The following is a 24737-nucleotide window of genomic DNA, read 5'->3' as shown; positions in this document are numbered from 1 at the left end:
TACCAAAAAATGCCACACTGAAAGCAGGCAGTGTAGATGCTCAGCCACTAACTCATGCTAGTGTATCCTCCTCTCTTAGAATTGTTTTTCTTTTTCAATTAAATACGTGAAAAGGGAGGAGGGGTGGAAACAAGAGTGTAGGCCACTAAAAAAATTAATTAAATAACCAGTTAGTCCAAGAGCTCCTTCTTTAGCAAGAGATAAGCTTTACTGCACGCGTGCCACTTAAGACAGTCTTTTCTGATCTTTTAAGGTCACAGAAAACTTTGGCTAGAGGTGCAACACTTGCTCCAAACACTTCTCACAGATATTTTACAAATGCCTATGCAGCCACCTGTCTCAAACCTGAGCTGGATGCATTTCAATAGCTCTTCGTGGACACTCATTTCTAAAGTACTGTGGAAGACACAAAAGATGAGCAGCACCACAAACGTACCACATGGCTACATGACCTCACTTTTGTACATATCCTGAGCTCTTTTTTTTCCTGTTTAAAAAATCCTTAATGCACAAATTACAACGCACTTGAACAATGGCTATGAATATTTCCTCTGATACCTTAAATGCAAGCATTAATAATAAGCCTTGAGAAAACAACAGGAGAAGTTGTCACAGTCCACATGAAATCAACTGAACAAACTCCACAATGTCTTTGAATAGTGCACACAACTGGCCAACACACACACAAACCTGAAGAGATTTAGGGATCAAGATTCTGTACCACTTGAGATACAGAATCTTGGTTCTCATGCACTTTCCATTCCCTTGTGCTTCCCAAGTTTTGGTGATGAGTCAATGGTGACATTAGAAGACATCTACAGTATACAGTTGGCTCATGAAGCTGTACTTAACATGAAAACTGGTGTCCCTACATGGCTTTGAGTTTAAGAAGTTCTTCTGTTGGACCATGCACAATTATAACTCCATGCTCTAGTAGGCAAAACAAGCACACCAAGAGGACTTGGAAGAGAAAACTCTTCTATTCCCAAGCCTACCACAAACACCAAATGGTTGCTTAACTTCTCTCCCTTAGCTACCCTTCTCATAATTGAAGTGCAACACACTACAATACCTCATCAAAATATGGATGGGCTTTATTTGTGTAGCCCTCAACTAGAAAAAAATTACAGCCATTACTATTTCCCTAGTAATTGGCCCATCACTTCATCTTCCAGATTAGACAAATGAATAGAGAGTAACCCACTTTATAAGTTGTTGGTGCAGCCCTGAACAGAAATACATGTTCAGAAGGGGAAAACTAAATGTGTCACTTGGGCGAGGATGATTTTCAGAGAATACTGTATTTCAAATACTGCAGTCTGTTGCCTCAAGGCCTGCTGTGATGCAAATACAGACACTCCTGTCAAGTAAGCTTAGGTCATATTCTCCCTATTGTCTGCTAACCTGATATTCACCTACCTGCAAACACCTAGCAGCACTGAAAACATCTGTATTTTAAAAAAAAAATCAATACGTATTTTCTGAAACAAAAAAGTATTTTCCTATTGTTTAAATTTGTAAATAGCTCTGAGATGCCTTTTATACAGAACAGATGAGTGCAGCATCTGTAAAGCGGATCTTACAGAAGTGTATTTACTTTGTTTCAACACTGGTGTGTTACCTTTTTTCTTTCTTTTTAAAGCATAATGATCATGCCAGTATGCTAGTCAGCTGCTTAAATAGGAAATGCCCATTTCATGAAGAAAAAAAAATGCTTTCCTCACTATTAAGGGGAGTACAATCACCACAGTAAAGATACAAGCATAAATTTTCAAGCCAAAGAAAAATATCTGTCTACATTTAGATATGTTACTTTCCCAAACAAACAATACAAACGGAAGTCTTCAATCTCTATCGGTTTTCATGTACATCTAGCCACTCCTTTTACAGCAGAGTTTCTGATCCTTTTTTGCTTTAAATATCTTTACTGCTTTTGGTAAAAGAATGCATAACACATTTTGGACGTTGAAGAAAAAAAGAAGACCTGATAGATCCATTCTTCCTGCCAATGCAGAAGCAAATCAAAAATATTTCCATTTGTAGCTCAATTTACTTGAGATGCTTCTTTAGAGCAACACACGCTCTGCTACCGGATACTGTTTATATAAACCTGTCTCTTTAGGACAAAAGGAAAACCAAATAGGTTGCCCAAAATTTACGATATTACAGAAAAAAATAATTCAGTGATCCGTTAGAATATATGCAGTTACAGACAAATACCTTACCAGTCTGGTCCATCAAGCACTAACATGAAAATGGAGATAACTTTTAAAGGAGAATTTATTTTCATCAATTCTCAAGTTTTATGTAACCTCTTCCATTTTCTGGCCCACTTGGAAACAATAAAAAATAAGCAGTCTCACTTTAACACACTCTTCTTCACTTAGCCTGCTTACATGTGGCACTGAGTGTCAAACCTGTAGAGAAGTATCTCCCTCACCTATGAGCTTTCTCCTCCATCCCCCATGAATCCTTATACAAGATATTTTCACGAAACCTGTATTCCAAAATGAAGCAGCAAAGGTTAGTCCCAGGATCAAAATTCTGACAGATTAAATTTCACTCCCTCCCTTCCTCCCCCAATTTATCACAAAGATGTCCAGATAAAAGTTAAAGCAATCTTCTGGTATCAAGGAAACTGCTGGGCTACATGGGAAACTGTAGCATCGTTCCCAGTCCAGAACCTAAAATGAGACTCTAGCTTACTGCATACACAGATGTTGCCATTTTAATTGAGCAAACACTCCTTCATCTAATGGCCAATAAAAGACATTGTAACTTCCACAGAGTAAAAGTAAGAAAAAGGGCTGGTAAATTCATACACTAGAAGTTCAAATTATTTTAACTGAAATAAATTGAGGACAGGCCATGAACAATTACTACGGCCACAAACTCCACTCTCCTTGAAAACCACTATTTCAAGGAATTCCTTCCCCTTAGTCCAATTTTCCACAGTTGCTTCCCACCCACTGTCTTTTTATTTCAAAATTTCCATTTTCCTAATTTCACAACGGCATGCTGCGTTCCCCAGGAAGCATTACTTTTTGCTTAGGTTAAAATCTTTCTACGTTCATCCTCTGCAAAAATAATCCCCTAATGCAGTCTGCAAAACTGCTCTTATCTGTGTTCCACAGTCACCCACGGTTACCACAGATTTTCAACTATAGCTGTTGTATCACACACACACAAAAAAATTATGTCAACAAGTGTTCATGTGAAGTTTCACATTCATCCTATAACAGCTCCAAAACACCACAGCTTTATAAAGTGTTTTTATTTTGCATTAGAGGCTTCTCAGGGAACATGTTATGAAGTTCATTCAGTACACAGCACATGTTTATAGAGTTCACATAATCCGTGTTACTTTGAGTAATACTTGCTCATGGCAGTCAGAGGTAGCACAGCTCCTTTTGTTAGTGACCCATGTTCTGTTACGATGGAACACAGAGGGGTGACTCACAAAGTATTAACAATAACCGTAGAGAGAAAGTCTTATCTACAATTCTCCACTTGCACAATTCATCTGTTATGAAAACACTGCCACAATTTCATGTAATAACAAAGACTATATGAAAAACTACCTGATAGACCAGCAATGTCCCCAGTCCCCCACCCCTTGGTACACTCACCTCCTTAGTGCTGCTCTTCATGATTTATACACAAAAGCCAAACAAAGCCAGAGGAATCCATTTACTAGATCAACCTTGATCTGCACTTAAGACTCCATCTGTCAAGCCCCAACAGCTGCCCACATGCAGAGCAATGTTTGCCACATTTAAGAGTGAATATCAACTCAGTAAATGCATCGTCTTTTTTTCTTTTTCCACTTTGGCTTATGTTTTCTGCTTATGCTAACAGCGCAGACAGAAAATTACTTACATGCAGTTAAGTAGTCTATGTATGCTGTCATGTAACCTTCATTATTTTCTACACTTCTTATTCACCTGACCTTTAAAAACCACACTTTTCATAAAATCTCAAATGTTGATTAAAAAAACTAATTACAACCGCTGTTATATCCAACAGTAGAGAACAATCATGTTTCAGCTGCATGTGGAAAGAGCTCTCTACAGACTTCAATCAGCTTCAAAGAAAATCCTTCTGTGATGCTTTTATGCATTTTATTAACCCTCCTGACATGTTTGAAGACTCACCTACTAATCCAGGCCTTTTCTCTATTTTTATTTTCCCTTCTTTTAATTACTAAAGGAGGAGTGGGTAAAGAATGCATTTATTTCCACTGAAACACAAGTCTTAAACTCCTCTTCTAAAAAAAGATTGTTACGAGGTTTCCTCACTGCTACTCACATATGCAGCAAGGTTGAAAACAGTGGTGCAAGTGTGAAAAATAAGGGAACTCTTAGGAGCACATTGAGCAGCACAGCTCCTGAGGTTACTCCGATTTACAGCACCTGAAAGTCTGTCACCAGCTATCTGATTATTTCAATTAGTATCACGATGGCAACAGACTTTCAAATGAAGAGGGAAATCCAGAGTGCGTGATGTTAGAATACATGCTCATTTCAACTATAAAGCTTTTGAGGGAAGACAAAACCACACATGCAAAAATACACATCTCCATGACAAACTTAGTCAACCCATGCAATATGGACAGAAAACAGTTTGTCCAAAGACCTCCTAAAAGCTGAAAAGAAGATTTTGTTGCATTTCTTCCTTCTGTCCAAGCATAAAATTCAAATTTTAAAACTGAGAAAAGAATTAACTTGCCCCTCACCTCCCAGCTTTTTAGCAGCCGAAAAATCACTTGCCAAAATGTCAAGGTTTATAGAAAAAAAAAAATCTTCATATTATATGTATTTTTATATTTAATTCTGGCATGGCCACCTTTGTCAGCTGGTAAAGCTGTCAGAATAAATAGAAGGCAGCATCTAGAATAATAAACACATGGGTCAATATCAAATACAAGCCTGTCAGAGCATGAGCCAAATTCCTGCATTTCAATTTCACCAACATTCAACCCAAATACCAGTATATCACTTATCAACAAAGTAAACGGAAGGAGGGAGCACTTTGGTTTTGTTTATATATTTATATATAAGTATTTGTTATATGTTTGTTTATATTTTTATAAAGCTGATGGAGGTTTCTACATTAAAACAACGATTTCAGCAATCTCCTCAGTTACAACAATGCAAAACATCTCCACGCATTTATAATAAAGGGAATGTTTAACAATTAATTAAGCCAGCAAAAACTAAAGCTTAGAAATTTAGAAGCCCTAGCGCTTGCTAACCAAATTGACCGTGGATTTTAAGATAGCTAGAAGAAATCTCAGTCTGACTAGATCTTCGGTAAATATAATTCTGGTTCCACTGTGACTGGAACTCCACCGGCCACACTCCATAGGACGGGCTTTGATGTCAGGCCTGCAGGTTCTCACAAAAGATGACCCACCATCTTCTGTTATTTTCTCATTGTGGTAGTGCAATAACCCCACACCTGCAGGCTTCAAACCAGAGCCACTGAAGACTGCAAACTATTTCATGGCTTCTGAAGTGCTCCCTTTGAAAAATGGCCACATACGCTATAATCACAGAATGTATCGAAGTGAAAAGTATGTAAGGTCTCACTTTGATGCATTTGGTGACAACTGAGCAGCAGTATTTCACAACAGCACATCCAACCTGCAAATTCAGTCTCTCTTTCCTCCTCTGTCCAGGTAACAGCTTATGGGGTTATGGTGCCTCCTAAACAGCACTCAGGGATAGAAATCGAACACAATTTTAAAGGGCCATCATCAACGTATAAATCCAGAAAAGTCAGTACTCAAGTTGTATTTTCCAGTAGCAATATCTCACTTTCATCCTAGTGATATTGATTTCCCATACCTAAAAAAAAAAAAAGGGCAACTAAACCAGAAAGTCCAATAGCTGTCCCAAACAGTGATTGCCTAAAATATCTCAAAGTGATGAGAGACACATTCCTGTTCTTTCATACACTAGGCCACACATTCCAGGATCCACATAAAGCTAATTCTGCCTCTTTCCCTGCACAATATCAAACCACACTTTCCATATCTAACACTCTGCACCTCTTCTGCCAGCTTCACACAGATCTTAAAACACTGAGAACAAAGAGGCTCTCGTGTAACCTATTCCAAAGCAATTTGCTATAAAACGATGAAACCCTATAACACACTACTCTCCCTGCAGAAGCATTTCACCTTGTGTTACCTCACGTTGATTCCTGTGGCTGATGTGCTGTTTATATAGCTATTGATGTCACTGTAGAAACAGATCCTCATAAATCCTTTTAATTCCTGCAGATCCTTTTAAATGTTTCTACGTAGGCAGAGCAAACAACATTGTCCTCATCTCCAGGTGACGTATCAAGTCATCTGCTTTCCTGAGGCTCCAAATCAACTTAAGACTTTCATCCAAATTTTCTTCCAGTCCAGCACTCAAGGTGCCACCACGACGACATTAAAGCAGTCTGCTCAGTAGCAACAATATCCGCAGTATCAAGTTCTGTGGCTTTCATATCACAATACCCATTCCTGACATGTTGAACAGACTGAGGGTGGAAGGGGACAGGGACCATACAGCTTCCTCCAGCAAGAAAGGTATGCAGGAGTTCAGAGAACAAGGAACATGGCAACAAAAGCATACACATAACCAGCTATTATTTTGATGCAGTTATTCCTACCATGTATTTTTCTGGAATCTTGACACATTTACTTCATAAGAGCAATTTACTGGGATATTAAAAATAAAATCTCCATGTTCAAGGACAAGGTGAAGACAAGAAAAATACCTCCATATGTCAGATCCTTGTAAGACTTGAAGCATGTTGTTGCCCTCCAGAATAGGGAGGGGAAAAAGGTTCTCTGGAACAGTATCACCATTACCTTTTTTATCTTTCACTACATTGGCCAGAAACTGAAAGTGCTATTTGTTTTCCATCATATAGCTCCCTCTTCCAGCTAGGCAAGTTATTCTCTTCATCAAGTATCAAAAGCAGGGCCTATACAAAAGCCACTAGATCACCCATGCTATCTGGAGTAGCATGGCACTCAATCTGCACTAGAAGTGGAAGGAAATTCAGCATTAAATCATCTAACTGAATCTAAAAGGAAAAAAACACAGTCTCAGTCTTGATGCAATTACCTTATACTATCATTACCTTATACTAAAGAAGCTTGTAAGTAAATCTGAATACATATTGTACAATAAAAATTAATTTGCTACCATGACAGTCATTTTGACAAAAGCAAGGTAAGAACTGCGAGGGGAAAGGAAAAAAAAAGGAAATAAAAACCAACAAAACAAACAGATTAGACTTGGAAGGAAATGGGAGGGAGGTTGTGGAAACTGAGAGGACAGATGGGAAAGTGGGCCAGCAGGCTTTTAGGATAGGCCTGTGTGATTTCCAACAAAGTAGAGAAGATTAATTGCATAGCGTTGTCTGAGCTCTACTCAATAAATTTTAATACATGGTTTAAAGCTATGCACACATTCATTATAGCTATGCAAATTAAGAACAGTATTTATATAGTAACAGTACAGTGCAACCTTTCATTCAAAAAAATTCTAATGATCTTTATTATCTATTTATTTATAGTTTATTTGTTATTACTCAAATATAGCTGCTGAGCCTAGCACGGAAAAAAGTGATATTAAGTGGTGGATTAAGTACTGTACAGCAATGGGGTAAACATAGAATGAGATTTTAACCAAGGACTTCAGAGTAAGAAAACACAGACCTTTAACATTCATCCGTATCAGATACAGAGTATTTAAGAGAAAGAATCAAACGAATGGAAAGGGTTTCCTTTCCTTAAAGCCTAGAAGACGTAAGCTGAAGACAGCTATCCGTTCTGCACACACCTTTAATTTTCACCTTTCTAATCCTTGCTGCGCAAGTCTCATTAATTTAAACCTTTTTAATCCCTCTTAATTTTTATGTAATTTGTCCCCTTAGCTACAAATACATCTCCCTATATGTAACCCAGCCATCAGAGGTACTCCAAGCACTGCATCTACAGGTTAACGAGTGCTAGTACTTCTCCATCCTACTACGGGATAAAATTGACATCGCAAACTGATTTTCCATCTTAACTTCAAGCAAAGTCCTTCTGCAATAAACCCAGCGTATCCATTGTACTACTGGGCCCACACAACAGCTGTTCTTAACAGCTTCTCAATTATTTTTCATCCTCTGACTCTGAAAATAAGATTGCCACCAAAGCTGACGCTTTTGCAGGTTCCCTATTGCTACTGCTCAAGCAACAAATACTACTCACCTACAAGCCCTGACCAAGAGAAAAATGTATCTTTTGAATGGTTTGAAATGATGTTTGAAGCATTTCAATAGTCAAGCTGTTCTGAGAAACGCTGGTAGGTCTAAATGAAAACAGGCTCTACAACTTCCACATGGAATTGTAAGTACAGAATGTTACACCTCCAAAACCAGCAGAATTTCAGCCCATCTGTATCTGCAGCTGATGCTGCCCACACGTGTAACTAGAATTCTAGAGCATTTACAGCAACAACTGGACAGAGCATTTAAAACATTGACATCTGTACTCATACGACAAGATTTCAGTAGTTGAGATATACAGCACCTCATGGAAAAATCGGACAAGGTTTTACCCCGTTCATTTCCATAGTTTTTAGTTTGAATCCATCTCTGTTTTGCTCCAGCAGTGTTACTACAGCATACCGATCATTTTACAGAAAAGTAATATAAAGCTACTAGAGCCCTTAAGCCAGTGCTTTGAACAGTAAAGCCAAACATAACTATTCCTTGTGGTGGAACAAACAACTGCAATCAACACTTCCAAAATGCTGTTTAGATGAACACAGAAATTTTTACTCAAAAATGGGGAATACAGCCAGCTGAATAATCTCATTTTCAAGTACAATTTCATGTTGAGGAAAAAGTTAGCTGGCAGAAGCCACAGGTTAGATCTTGAAACCTTACATGAGACCCTAAAAACCTTATGTGAACTTGGCAGTAATTAAGTGGCACTTCCAAGATACCCAGAGCACATCGCAAGCTTCTGCTTCTGTCCCCAAAACATCTCAGATAGTGTCAGTATCAGCAAGTGTTTTGATCAGTAACTAAGCTGCTGTGCACAGGCGTTAGCAAGCTATTGATGAGGGGGGTGAAATCAATGGCATAATAGGTATGAGATCTTAAGTCACTTGATTTATATTTCACAAACAGAAGACAGGAGAGGAGTTCTACAAAGAAATCACAGATTCACAGAAAAACTTGTCAGAAAGGCTGGAATGTACCTCTATAGCCACCTAGACAAACCTCTGGCTCAGGTCAGGTCTCATTTCAAAGCTGGAGCACAGTGCTCAGTGCTCTATCCAATTTAGCTTTGAAATTCCCAGGGACAAAGATTCCATACGATACACAGATAATGTAGCAAAAACAAAAAAAGGTGGCTCTTTTTTTGAAGAAGAGTTAAATTCATTCCAACAAATCAGATATTACAAGATATAGTCAAAAACTTTTGCATGCATATCCATATTCATCTCCAATTGAAATGTGGCAACCTGCCCCTAGGACAATCATCATTTAAATTAACAGATGGCACATTGTGCTGTCTGCTGCAGCCAACTGACTGGTAGCTCTGGTGCACAACTACTTTCAAAGGAAACATAAGAATTTCTTACCTCCAGGCCTGTATACAACATCATCCTCTGTGATAAAAGATGTTATTTCACCGTTGTCTGTTCTTTCATACCGGGACTTCTTCTTGGGTGGTTTCTTTTTGCTTTTCTTTGTGGACTCCTCTGTGGTGGCACTGTTGTTGTCATTGTCCTCATCTTCACTATGGTCACTTTCTGCATAATTCTTGGCGCCTCCTTCCAACGTACAGCTCCGTCGAGGACGCGAGTTCTCACTCTCCCTCACCTTGTCTCTCTTGTCTCGCTCCTTATCCCGGTCTCTATCCCTGTCCTTCTCTTTGTCTTTGTCTTTTTCTTTGTCTGCTGTCATGATTCGCCACGTGCCTTCTTCTGTCCTCTCACGGCTGGGCCTCCGTGAAAGGTAGACAGTGAGCCTGGGCTTCAGTCTTCTGAATTTCTCACTCAAATCCAGGAAAAATTCAACCACTCCAACAACCCCAGCGTTTTAAAAAGGTTCTTGAAGGGGTGGGGGGGAGAAAGAGGGGAAAAGCCCATGTTAATATTTAAAATTCTTTCAATTTCTGAAAATAAAAATTAAAAACAAAGAAAACCCCACATTCTAAAGCAATTGGGTCTGGAAAATACAAGACAAATACAAGGCAGTCTTTTGAAGTATTTGTAGAAATAACTTATGAAGTGTTTGTAAAATGTTTGAAAGCTCTCTCCATCCTCAAAAGGATCTCACAACTCCTTAAGAAAATTCTTTTATTCACTACAGAAATATAACAGCTTCTTGGATGGGAAGTGCTCACTGAGAACACATACCATTTTATACCTGAAGCTGAATAGGAAGCACACAAGTGAAACAAAAACATTTAGGAAGGGGCAAGTGCAAGAAAGGAAGAGTATAACTTTTTTTCTTGAAGCAAATGATAAAGTTTAGCAAATGGCTGTGGTGGTTTACATCACACCACCAGCAGTGGATGCCCTGCTAAGCTGGTCCAGAGTAAAGAATGCCATCTGCCACCTCCCAGGGCAATCTGCTAGGAAGGCTTCCCCCTACCCTGCTTTTCCAAAAAGAGGGCTAACCTGTAATCCACAGACTACAGGAATGAATTAATTGAAACCAAACCAAACCACAGTAGTTACAAGTGCACCAACAAAATCTGCTTGTACATATATCAAAATATTCATGCTTGCTTTACCAATAACAGAACACACGGAGATGGATTTTACAACTCATCACCTTCACATTCAGTTCCCTGCTGGGGAATAGGAATGGAAGAGATAATCCTATGGTTTTACTTCTCCGATCATTTAATCAATAAAGTTAATGTCAACTGCATCTTTTTTTTACCTTCAATGTAAGTATAAGTTTAAAAAATCAGACTTGCTGTTATAAGAGTATTGGCAAGCTTGGACCTATGGGTCAGGGTCCTCAAACCATAACCAAGAGCACAGAACAGTTGCCTGCTGTCATGGTTTAACCCGGTGGGCAGCCAAGCACCACCCAGCCACTCACTAACTCCCCTCCAGTACCCTGCAACTGGGGTCTGGATTAATTCCCCATGGGACACTATTACTGTACCTAGTCAAATGAAAGGCAAAGAATACTGGCCCTATGCAGTTATATTCTTTATTCTTTTTACTAAAAATCGAGAGTTTCCTTAAAATGTCCTTTCTATTGGCCAAATCAAAATGATCTGGACTGACAGGTTGCATGATACATCTCTGAGTGACAGCCAGCAGCACATGTATGAGAATTTTTGGTACCTTCTCTGGAAAGGCTCTGATGAATTTGCACCTACTGAAGCATTTGCAAGTGCCTTTTAATATTGCTCAATAGCAGCAGTCTGAACAGTTACAGCTACTACTGAACAAGAATCATAACATACCATTTGTTCTGTAAATATTCATGAAAGAAGGATATTTCAAGAAGGCTGCATCCAACACACAAAGATAAGTCACCTTTTTTCCCTAGTTCACCAATTCAGGATAAAGCTGAGTTCACCCACATCCAATTCCTAAGTTTTCTGAAGCTATTATTTGGTGCAACCTGAAATTAGTCCACTGTGTAAAATGCTAGAGCATGGAAGTCAGGGACCCAAGAAGATTGAATGTTCATACAAGAAGCATCTGAAACCACATTAGAGAAGGAAAGAGACTATTTTGATTTTTAAGAAGTCAGCTGAGAAGTCAATGATCCTGTGTATTTGAAGTTTCTTCACTCTTACATGAATCTCAGACTACAATATTCTTTTCCCTGTTGACTACTACTTCCAGCAATGGAAATAGCCAGAGAGACAAATTGCTTTTGCTGATACAATTCAGGCTGTGGCTTGAATCTCCCAGGCATTTCCTGAATGAACCGATCATCCAGGTAGGAAATGATTCTATTTTCTTTCCTCCTTATAGCAGCTGCCATCACTCTGATAACACACAAGGGGAATCCAACAAAACTCCAGTCGAGACGACTACAATGAACCTGTCAATTGCCAGAGCAGTTGTAGGTAATAGTGATAGCAATGGTCTACAGGGACTTAAGAAATGTCTTAAATTTCTAGAGGCTAAGAAATTCCCCACTAGCAAGCTTGACTTTTTTTTTCTATTGTTGTTGAGACAAAATTCACTTTAGAGAGTAAATAATCTATTCATTTTGAATGAAAACTAATTACTTTCCCAGGGCAATCTAAAAATTACAAGTAGTGGCATCTCAACCTATGTACAAGAGATTTTGGCTCCTCATCAAACTTGACTTTAAATGCCAAGTGAACCATTTTAAACTAGTGGAGTCTGTTTAAGGATCAACACCACATCAAATACACAGTGACCTCCACACAGCTGGCAAGTAAATCACTTTACAAAAGTAACATACCAAATGCACTTCCCCTTCCCCTATTTTCCAATCTTCATCAACACTTTTTACAGGCACAGACAAAACCAACTTGTCAGCAGAGAGAAAATCCCTCTACTCAACCTGCCAGGGAGCGCAAGGAGAGAAGCTTCCCAATGCCAAGGGTCACACACTGCAGAGGAACCACTGATGAATTCCAGTTCTCACCATTAATGAACAAGAACAAACACTGCAGGACTTAACAGAACTCTCCACATAACTGCAGATCTCAGCCCTTGCTGTTTCAGATTGAATTCAAACAAAGAACTTCAATGTTTTTATCACAAGTCAAATTATTATGGTTTTTTTTCCCTTTTTTGCTTTGCACAACAAAGTTCTTCATAGAGGAGTAACATTGCATAAATAAACATAAAATTATGTTCATAATGATTTAGTTCACTGTAGGGCTGTGCAAGAATTCGCGTATACCACAATTTTCTCAGTTAGTCTGTTCATCTATGAAATTTCCAGCTACTAATACAGCAAAATTGCCACCCTCCTCCTAGCTCCTGATTCAGAAGAACACGTACAAAAGTAATTTTCATAGCCAATGTATTTCTGAACAGTGCAGGAAGCCTCTTCATCTAATCAGTCTCCATCTAGTTCGACCAGCATTAAAAGGCAAGCGACGAAATCCCATCACAAGCACTATTCAACTTTCTTACACAAATACATCACATTTCCATGACTACTTTACTAAAAAATACTCAATTCCAAAAATATTGCAGGATTAAACCAACATCATCATGAAACAATGACTACTTTTGTCTCTCTAAGAATAAAGCAGTCACATAACCTTAAGAGTAGTTCCACCATGATTAGGAAAAAAAAAAATACAGTAAAATAGAGAACTACCAGAAGAGCAATGAAAAATTGTTTTATCAGCAACCACTTCATTAAGATTAAGCCATTATTACCACAGAAGTATTTGATAAATAATCTTTATTATTTAAGCAATGATCCAAGCATGTTTTAAAGATTCCAAGATACATTTTGCCTCTACAGTGAGATACATTTCCCCTTGCTACCTCCACACTTTTTATTTACTAACAGCAGAAACAAAAAGCAAACAGCGATTTATAAATAGAATCGTACACCCAACACTTGGAAGGATCTCTAACCATAAGAGCAGAAAGTATCTTACAACTGAAATACTGCATCACCTACACTTAAGCATTTGCATTTCATCTCACACATTCTTACTTCACCCACCAACCACACTGGAACAGGAGAACACTACCAACTCCCTATTCAAAAGCTGTACTGTTGTCTAATCACTCTTGACTAAAATGTAAATACTGTGAAAACACATCTGCTGACCCAACATTATTCATCAGTTACAGATGTTGCAGCGGGTTAAGCACTTTTATCATTCTATACATAATTATGCATGAATATGGCATGCATAAAACTAACATCATCACAAAAATATTGCGAGTCTTCTTTTTTGTTTTCTAAAGTAAACTGGTATGTAAAATGATACATTTTGCCAAATACAATAATCACACAGATGTTTAGATCTGGATTAGGACAGTGGAAGCAACTACACTGAAAATCTTAAGTGGTTTTTGGCAAACTCCGTCACTTGGGTTTCCAGTAATTTTACTTTTTGGCAGCTCCTCACTCTCACTGTACCAAGCAACCACCAAAGCAGCTGCTTCTGTCATCATACCGGAGAAAAGAAATTCAGGTTACAGCACCACAGGCTGCAGAGTATTAACTGCCTTTAATACTGGTTTACTGCTGCTTCCACAGGGAATTTTTTCAGAGATTAATCTCGGGAAAGAAGTCATTTAAGCTAAAAGGGGAACATTCACTTTACAATGGCTGAGACTGGTACATAAAGGAGTGGAAGAATAGCTTCCGTCCATTATTTCTTCAACACAGGTTGAAAAACCTGAGGAAAAATCTCAGCTTCACTGCAATCAACTCGAAGATTTTCAGTTTGTTATTTTTTAACTAGAGCTTCAGGATATGTCCATTTATCCAAGTAAGTTTATTACATCCAGTATGGGCCAACTTCCTTCTCTCCACTCAGTATGCCATCAGACATTAAAGGTCCTTGTTATCTTCTAAACAGTTTAGAAGTCAAACATAAGCCAAAAATGTGTTTGCAGAGCTACTCGCTAAAGTCTTCTGCTCTCTGCTTTCTAGCAGACAACACAGATACCTACAACTTCAAATCACATTCAAATGCTCTTACTCCTGTTAAAATGTTCATGTCTCCAGAAATGAAGAAACAGAGGAAACCAGGATTCTCTTAGGAGACAGGAACCTTAATTTAGGAGTCTGGGCCAGACACAATGAAGGCAAGTTGGCAATAAGCGTCCCAAGCAAAGAGAAGTCTGAAAGCAGGTGCTTCACCAAGTCAGAACATTGCCCCAGCATTCTGGTACTTAGTATGACATCCCAAGCACATTAAGTGCTTGCAAACACAGCATTTTTATACAGACAAGGTGTTTAACAATGCACAAAGGTTTCTCAGAACAGCACAAATGGTAACAACTTCAGACAAGTCTCAAGGATGACACCTCTGCCCACAGAAGTTCAAGAGGAACACCTCAGTGCAAATGAAGCTGGGAAGAAAAGCACTGCAGTTACAGTCCCTGCATTCCTGAAATGGTCCTTTGGATTTTTCTCTTATTTGACAGGTGATTTGAGAGCAGCATCACTCCAGAAGAGAACACACAAAAGTCCCAGCCACCTTTCAGGACACAGGATATACACGTATCTTATTACTAGTCCTTCTCTAGTCAAACCCAGAGGTAGCCAGCTGTTAGATTTGACTCTGACTAAACCCTTCTCAGTTTCACTCCAAAGACAGAGAGAACGAAAGATGTCATCATGAATATGATTAGATCTGCCGATGCATGTTCAAATGCAATCTAAACAAAAGTTACTGCCAAAGTATCTTATGAGAAATGAAGCAGGCACAATACAACCTTTAAACTTCCATTTAGAAAAACCTGAAGCACCTAAGTTCATAATCGCTATTTTCAACTGATCATTACCCCACCTTCACCTGGTTGAGTTTTTCTTCCAGCACTTCAAATCTAGTTCAAATTAAAGTTTCATCATTTGTTCAGACACAAAAACCTTCACATCCTGCCATCCAACTCAGACAATACTTCTCCCATGAGAAATGAGTTACAGTCAGATCTGGGCACTGTGAGTTATTAAGATGGTCAAACTGCACTTACCCATTACACACAGCTCGACAGCTATTTGATCTATACACCTGGAAACCATCACCAGAACAATAGGCATACATACCCTTCTTTGCACATTTAAGTACTTAAACCTCTTAACTAGTATTAAAGAGTCAGGTTTTAAAGATAATGTGAAGGCAGGTCCAACAGAAATGCTATGAGACTGACACAGGAGTCATCCAAGTATGCAGGGTAACTAAAATATGGAGAAGAGCTCCTTTTTCTTATTTAAGCCAAACAGAGAAATCTTTTAACAAGATATGTTTGATGTTGTGTTAGCAGTCTTAATAAACACAACCAGACCATTCTTCTGTAAGCTTTTAGTCTCATATCGCAAGATAAAAAGACACTGTTTTCAGCAAATGCCAGATTAAAGGAAGTATGTGCTGCAACTGCTGGAACTAGAGCTCCTTCCACAGTGTTTTTCTAATTTTGATGTCAAGGAAGAATTTTAAATTGGTTTTAGTCTAAGGGAATAAATAAAAAAAAAAACCCCACACCACAGCCTACAGAGATTCCCCCATATACTTATAAGGTTCAAAGAACTGCTCTAAGAAAACCTTCAAGATCATTTGTGAAAAATAACCCTAATAAGACATTAGGAAAAGGAAATCTCAGCTGTAAGACAGAATTAAGTGCTAAACTGCAGGTATCAAAATGCTGCACTAGTTCACATACACACATGCCTGCCTTCAAACACGCAGAAGAGTAGCTTCTACACAGCTTAGACTTCAAAAGATCCCACCTTCTATGAAAAAGCTCATTAACTGCATGGGGTCGACCTCCCTGGGGAGGCACACAGAAGTTTAACCTTTAAGTTTCAGACAAGACTAAGAACATCTGTTATCAACTTTCTCCCACGTCTTTCCTTATCTTCCATTTGCTGTTGAAAATGTGAGTTGCAGATATTCAGAGTGACAAAGTATTTTAAGAGTTCATTCAGGATATCCCTAAGAATATTCCCCATCCCCACGATCCATTCATTATCCCAACCTGGGGAGCCAGAGCTAGTAGCCTCAAGACACCACACATCCACAGGCTGCAAACTGAAGTCAAATTCAATGAGAAGCCAGCATAGGAAGGAAAAGAGGGGGAAAAAAAAAAGATACAGCAAGAGCTTTATACCATGACACTTGGACAGTATTTCACTCAGTTTGGAGTGAGATTTTGCTACAGATACTTGCCCCAGCTTTCATAATCCAGACCCTGCTGAGTTTATCTACAGTATTTCCCAACCAACCACCACAAACAGAGCCTAAACACAGATCTCTCCCTGCCAGTAGCAGGGAAAGGAAAATAAACCCCAACTCCTGAAGGCAGCAGGAGAGAATCATCCCATGTGGCAGCATACACAGAATTGCAAGCCTCTCCCTCACAGGACTAGTCTGTTGCCCTCCTGGAAGGCAAGTTTGCTGTAAAGTCTTTTGAAAAGCTCTCCAATGAATGATGTGCCTCTTATCAGTTGTCTTCCTTATCTCCTTCACTGGCATTTTGAGTTTATAACACAAATATAGCACTGGAACACTTCAGCCAGTAATGGCCATTATGAGTTACATATTTACAGTCCACAGCTCTTGTAAGCCCTCTAAGTGCATGCAATTAAACGTGTGTTTTGTTCACTTTGAACTGCTCTCTACTAATCATCCCCAAATGGTTCAAGCAGCTAGTGTGCAGAGAGAAAACAAACAGGCACTGACTTCAGGGGCATCTCTCACAGCTCAGAACTACTCATCACTTGAATAAAGGCAGACAATTCAAGGTGTTTCTCATGACAATGACCTTTTTTTCTCCCTGCTATTTACCCAACTTGACCTGAGGAAAAAAAAAACCAAGATATCTATTTCTGAGCCATGCCTTACACCAGCTATGCTCACAGCTGTCAGTTTTGAAATCACAGTCTGTATAATGCTGCATATCAGCACTCTCCCACTGCACATTCCACCTTCACACTGATACGCTCTGACTTGGGATATTATGGCATCATTCTGAAATCCAGGTCGAGGGTCTGTTTGACAGATGAGCTATGCAGGATGACAGCTTAGGTAAGATCATAATTCCCTCTCTTCAACACAATGCTGATGCTACAAAACTTAAAGGAACAGGAGAAAAGAAGAGAGTGAAGGAGATTCCTCCCAAAAGCAAAGCAAGATTTCCCAAGGCAAAAAAACTACTACATTTATCAACAGAAAATGACAGGCTATTCTGCGTGTCTTCAGAGTTACATGTTCAGAGTAGGAACATGTTTCATTTCATTTTACTCAAGAATGTTTCAAGTATCTTTAAATCTTTCCTCAGAGAGCAGCCAGGTTTACCCAGCAATTGTGAGGATTTTTAAAGATTGGAGTGGTAAGGATCCAAGAGAGGAAAGCGACATTTCACTTTCTTTGTGGTACTCTAATTGGCATAGGACAGGTAGAACTACTATCTACCTGCAAGAGGTCATAAATTCAGTAAGTGTTAAGAAAAAAATTTTACAAGACCATCAGCTCTGACCACAGAGTAGACTGAAAGATGAGGGATAACATTTAGGGTGAATGTATCACCTCCTACCTCCTCCGAAAATGGTCAGGCAATTTATGTACCATATTCACAACAGTGATCTGACAAAAGCTTTCTGAGAACACCTGCTTTTAGACAGTTTTACACACAGGCTTCCATAGAAGTAATGTAATTCCAAATAAGTCACAGTTTCTCCCCACATTAACTCGAGAGCAGCAACATGAAATCAATACAGTCTTAGAAAGTTTCTGTGCTCCCAATAGGACTTCTCAAACTTAACAAATAAATCAGCTAGACTTTCTGTTCTCTCTATTACTGTTTGGTGAGGTATCTGAAAAGCAGCAAGGAGCTGCCTGCACACGCATTTTGATATGAGGCTGTTGGTTTGGCCACCAGCTGCAGAGTTCAGCCCACATTCACCATGCTGTGACACACAAAACACTGCAGACAGCCCCTCCAAAACCCTATGCCCTTTTCACCTCTCACACATACCAAGAAGCTTAAGGGCCGAGTGGCCAGGTGGCCACTCCAGAACCAACATACAGAACTATGACTATAGTACAAAGATTCGGATCCCAGCCCACTGTATCGATACACTCTATTAAAATATGATGCTTAGATCTCCTCTAGTCATTTAAAAAGGTGCTTTAATGACCTCAATAGTCATAACATATGGGAACAAACAATGATCCACAGACAGTAAATACGAAACCACGTATTTACTTCTTTTTCTCTAAAGTCATTCAGGCTAATGGAAATGACTACTATAATATAGGTCTGAGCAATGTAAAGTAGTCCTCCCATAACACCATTTAAAAAAAAAAAAAAGGACTTTTCAAAATGTCCATATAATGCAACATAGTTCCCTCACTTTAAAAGGCTGTTAGGGGAGAAAAGGCCCAAGGGACCTGTAAAGAGCTGCTATTGTAACAAGAATATTATCTAGGGAATTTAATGTCATTTGGAGACAAGAAAACATCTGCATTATAAGGCTGCTTAACAACATTTAAAACAGGAAAAAAAAAGTTAAACAAGAACTTGTTATGATATACAGCAGATTATTTTGAACAGCTTATACTTCTGTAAGCCACAATTACTTTGCTTTCCTTCCAGCAACTGTATCAAGCCAGAATTGGATTTGCAGGGTAACTATTCAGCCACCAAAACACAGATAAGAGACAAGAAGTGAGACTAGGGTGGAGAATGTAGAACAAAGGCAGTTGCAACCATTCCACCTTCACCACCACAAGCTAGCCATGGAACCATCCATATGTCAACAAATAAATTACACTTTCTCCTGATAAATCATCAAGTATTGTAAAAAAACTCATTTGCTGACAAAGGTTTCAGAAAAAGACGACAGACTTTCAAAAGCAAAAAGGGTAAACCTTGAAAGCATGCATATGGATTTCTTGACAGGCAAAAAAAAAAATCTGTAGTATATTTACTAAAATAGGTAAAATATAAACATTCCCAAATGCTGTAAATTCAGACCAGGGAAACACCAAAGAAATCAAAGCATAAAGAGACATTCCTCGTACACAATAGCAACCATGCTAACGGTAACATTAAAGAATACTTCCATGAAATGGAATCATATGTCCATTTTACAATAGTTCTAGTTTTAAGGAATGCATGACTACACCCATGCCTTCCTGTGAAGTCACTTAAGACAGAAATGAGTTATGCATAAGACTGAAAATATTCATTTGTGTGTGTTTGTTAGAGTAAGACCATTGCTGCTTTGCAGGCGACTACAAACATAACTACACCTAGAACTCTACTCACAACTAAATTCAATTTCTGTTCTAAATTTTGTTTTGGTACCTCCATCTCCGCAACATGTCTACAAATATCTACCAAACTGTCATTCCATATATATATATATATATATACACACACATACACACATATATATATATATATAAAACTATGCTTTCTTCCATTGGATGTTCCATTTTTAAATGGCTGAACACTCAGCTGCCCTCTCTCAACCCTTTCATCTTCTAGAAAGCCTCCAAAATATCTTCATTTAAATCACCCAAACAAAAAACTAGATCAGGTTATTTTTGGCAAACCCCTTCGAGCAGTAAAGGCAAAAAAACTCTGGTCTTCAGCCACATTAACAGTTTTATTTAACTCCAGACAACTGCCTGTGTATTTGAACTACTCAAAATGGAAGAATAAATGCAGGGTGGGCTCCTATGATGAGCTGACTGACCAGACATTTCCACTGAAATGTGGCTATAATTAAAGCAGTTTCTCTCTAAAGAAAGCAGCATCCTGAGAGTTGCAGACACCATCTACAAGACTAAAGCTATGCCACTTAAGTGCTCCATAAAATTCCACAACAGCGGAAACAAAGAAATTCTGCTCTCCTTCAGCCCTGTGACAAAGGGGGAACAAATGGTACAACGTTATCAGAATGAGCAATAGATTAACAGGACATAATTTTTGTTGTCCACTGTTTTAAAGTATTTTTTACCTAAGCATCAAGACAAATGATATTTCTGTCTAGAGAAACAGTCTTTAATTTCAGACATTGCTCTCATTTTCTCTGAGCAGCAGCTTATTTTGGTTAATGACAGAGCAGACGTCAGAATTTTCTTGCCTACAAAGCCTCTCTTCCCAGTACAGAAGCACTGTTGTAATCATGAGATTAAGTGTGCTTATTCATGTGTGAAATGCAGGCTTGATCTGTCTCATATTATAGACTGTCTACAGCAAACGGTCAGCATATTCTTCATAATTTCGTAATAGTTAACAACTGAAATGTATTAAATTGCATCTCACTTCCTTTATTGCATTTACAGAAAACAGTAACAAATATTTAGTATTTAAAGTAGTAAAACCTTGCTAGCAGAAGTATGACCTTTGATCTTCACTCTTCAGCCACACAAGCAGGTTCTGCTATGAGGCAGCAGGAATATTATTCAAAAAGCAAACAACACAATACTCTGTACAAGAAAGAATAAGCACAAGCACAGAAAGTTGTGAGAAAGGTGTACGGTTTAAATTAAAGTTTGTCTGCAGTAAACCTACACAACAGCTCATTCTCCTCCTATATTCTTGCTAAAGATTTCAAAACATGTTAAAAGGTATTCGCAAAGAGGGTCTGTATTTCAAGAGATCATATGTTCTCTCGTATGACCTTATGTGACAGAAAACCAAAGCTGTCAATATTGGCATTTAACTTCCAACATATTTTCATCCCAAAAATAGAGCTAGATGTCTTTTAGACATCCATGAGTACACACAACTTGCCCAAGGTCACGCTGAGAGCCTGGGAGACCTGCAATAACCTGTCTCCAGACTATACTCATAGGACACCACAATAAACAAAGCACACACCCACCTCCAGCTTCATCTCTACACTCCAAGAAAAAAAAAAACCACAAATGAAAATCTACACTATTATGCATACAGACATATCACAGCAAAAATTGTTACTATCTGAAGTTCCTGACTTTATCTTCTTGCTTCTTCAAATAGTAAGGACTTAAATCACCACGTAATACTAAGGCATGAATCCCTTGTTCAACATGTAGTATTGTGCATTTGTAATACCTCATTTCATTTTAATCAGGCAGGGCCAGCTTACTCCCATACCGTCATCAGCTAAGACTGAATGTGTAAGATAACAAATGGCAGTGAACAGGTAATTAGGAAATATTCCATCTCTTGATGTCATGAGTTTTTAAACACAAGAGAGAAATCACACAAATCCCACAGATTTGTTTTTATTGACAAGTAACAAGGAAAATTAGAAGACATAGGCTATCTTAACACATAGGATCATGAAGTAGAATGGATTAATTAACAAAAAAACATTATCTATAGTCATTTTCAGATTATTCAAGTTAGGAAAGCAGTAACATTTGCTCCAGCACCAAATAACTTCTACTACAACTCTCCTAGAACAACACAACCAGTTACAATCAAAGCACTGCACACTATATGCATCTACAAGAGTGACAGAACAGGTAGAATTCACTACTGACACAAGGCCAGCCTTTATTTTTGAATTTAAGACAGACCACAATAAGTCTATTTTAATTATATTCATAAAACATCAAAACTTACACAAGCAGGCTATTCTACAGGTTGGCTGACTCCCAAACCTGCTTTTCCACAGTGTTTCGAAGCCTTGAGGTTAGTTCACTAAATTCAGTATACTCCAGAGATGCAGCGGTTAGCAGGAATATCTGATGGAACTACACACTGCATTAAACAAACTGATTATGACTCAATAACTGAGAATTTTAAAAACTTTCAGATTCTTTATTAGGTATTTTTCTGCCCAGCAGAAACTTTTATGGCTACAAAGCAGCACCCATTCTCATCTGCATTTATTTTAAACACGGTGTTTGCCAGAATAACCACCACAGACCCATTTCACCCTAGCAAACCACAGCAAGGCAATAAGAGCAGTCCTGCTCCATTCGTGCAGCTACCACCGTCTGCAGCACCGGGAAGTTCTGAGCAAGTTCACAGAGGCAAACAGAACCTGTACTTAGTGCTGAACAGCCCAGGGAACTCACCTACACACTGGTCTTGACAGTTTTTTACACGTGAATTTCTCGCTTGCTCAGTGGCATCCAACATAACTTCTCGCCATACAAGCTTCCGTAGGTTTTTTCCTTTAAGTGTGGTTCACTTTCCTGGAAGTCAGTGAGCTTTCTTTTAAAAAAATAAATACGTACATACTACCAAAGATAACAGAAAAATCCACCTTCTTTGCAGCCACGTTACTGCTCCTGAGCAGCAACCAATTGAATTCCTCATCAGATTTGAAGCATTATTTTTGAAAAAAGAATCAGTTCACAGGTCTCACGCGTTAGGTGCTTCAACACTATACCTTCTGTTTCAAACAGCAGTCTCTCTGATCAGCAGATTACTGATCCACTTGTCCTTGTAGCAGAAAAACGATTATTAAGCCACACATGAAATTTGGTGGTCTCACTGACATTACAATACCACCACATCACATCATTTGCCACCAAAGGTGATCGGGAGATGGCAGAGGGCCACAAAAATCAAACTTTTGCCACAGTACTGTGCTTGCCCTCCTTAAATCCAGGACTACTCATCCTTCATGTACTGAAGGATACATTCTCACAAAAATAAGAGACCTAAAACATTTAAAGAGAAGAATGAGCACATGAAATAAAAAAGGAAAATCTCCTCAGCTTTCATAATTACATGCTAATACCCCATATGACATACAAATTAAGACCACTCAAGCCATGGATCACACTGAAAACACCTTCAAAATGGTGGTTATCTTTCCTAAATGAAGCAGCACGAAATTCCTAAACCTATTTTCAAGGTAAAGTTTTAAGGTTAGACACCACTAACAGCTCTGAAACAACATCAAAAGATTACTAAAACTGTTTGCAGTCTATAGTGGACAAGACACTAGACTAAGCAAAGCACCATAAACTCTTCACAGCAGTGTTTAATCAACCTGTGACCAAGGCACATCTTTTAAGACCTTCTTTATTCCCACAATAACATAAACTAGGATTACCATATGTCACTTGTTCTTTCAAATAAAAACCTGGGGTGATCCTTTAGCAACCAAAGACAGCAAACCAAATTACACTATTTATTATAAATATGATGCAATCAAGTTTTACTTGTAAAAGCATACCTTTGAAGATTCTTGGCTATGAAGCTTCCATTATTTACTGCACATGAGCATTCAACAACTAAACAGGCAGGAGTTTAGAAGGATGTCATGTCACAAAGCTTTTTCCTAAAACACTAAACTAATCAGGAGCTGACTTAAGAGCTACTTTCAAAATACTACAGAAGAAAATTCACCAAGTGCCAGTTACCCAAGCAACTGGGACCTAATTAAAACTACCCAGCACTTCAGGGATTAGACTGTTTTCTCCTACAGTCCCGTAGCCTCTCCCATGAGATGCTACGGGACTGTAGCCTCTGTTATAGGCTACACATACAGACCCAAGGTGAAATATTAGCAAGAACAAAAAACCCTCACAGAAAACCTATACAAACAGATGGCATAATTTGTTTTTTTTTTAAATGCTACTTAGCATTTACAGCTGGAAGTGGCAAATATCTAACATGCTTTGAATATGCAAATTATAAGATCAACACAAAAGAGGACAATGCAATTTTCTTTTAAAGACAGGCAGTCATAATGTTGAAACAGACTGCAACCAATTTTCATACACTATTCATAATTACTTTATTACACTGTGAAAGGGTAATCAGTTTCCAAATGATCTAATAACCTTGGGCTGCTCTTAACTCTTTTATACCAGTCTTAACTACAAGCACAGGCCAGGTCTCCAACTTTAAACCAATTACAATAGTCTAATATTAAACAGGCAGGTTAGACGTGTTCTTCCTCACATACTCTCATACAAACCAGCATACGAGATTACCTAAGAGCATTCAACTAATAAGCAGGAACTGCTACATAAAAAAAAAAAAAAAAAATCCATTCCCAGCTCTAATCTCAAACAACTAGCTTGTTATCAGGAAAGGGAAATCTGCTTTTTG

At 38.4% G+C, this 24737-nt stretch overlaps 1 protein-coding gene across 2 annotated transcripts in view; it reads right to left on the bottom strand.

Annotated features, from left to right (window-relative positions):
• The window catches only part of RERE (arginine-glutamic acid dipeptide repeats), a 207233-nt gene that overhangs the window by 136579 nt on the left and 45917 nt on the right, over positions 1-24737 (bottom strand). For both annotated transcript variants that reach the window (XM_068414260.1, XM_068414261.1), the window contains exon 2: positions 9648-10118. In XM_068414260.1, coding sequence (XP_068270361.1) covers positions 9648-9972 — 325 coding nt within the window. In that variant the 5' untranslated portion in view covers positions 9973-10118. The remainder of the gene's footprint in view (positions 1-9647; positions 10119-24737) is intronic.

Source organism: Nyctibius grandis, chromosome 17 (assembly GCF_013368605.1).
Source record: "Nyctibius grandis isolate bNycGra1 chromosome 17, bNycGra1.pri, whole genome shotgun sequence".
Taxonomy (NCBI): Eukaryota; Metazoa; Chordata; class Aves; order Nyctibiiformes; family Nyctibiidae; genus Nyctibius; species Nyctibius grandis.
This window is presented reverse-complemented; position numbering and strand designations above follow the sequence as displayed.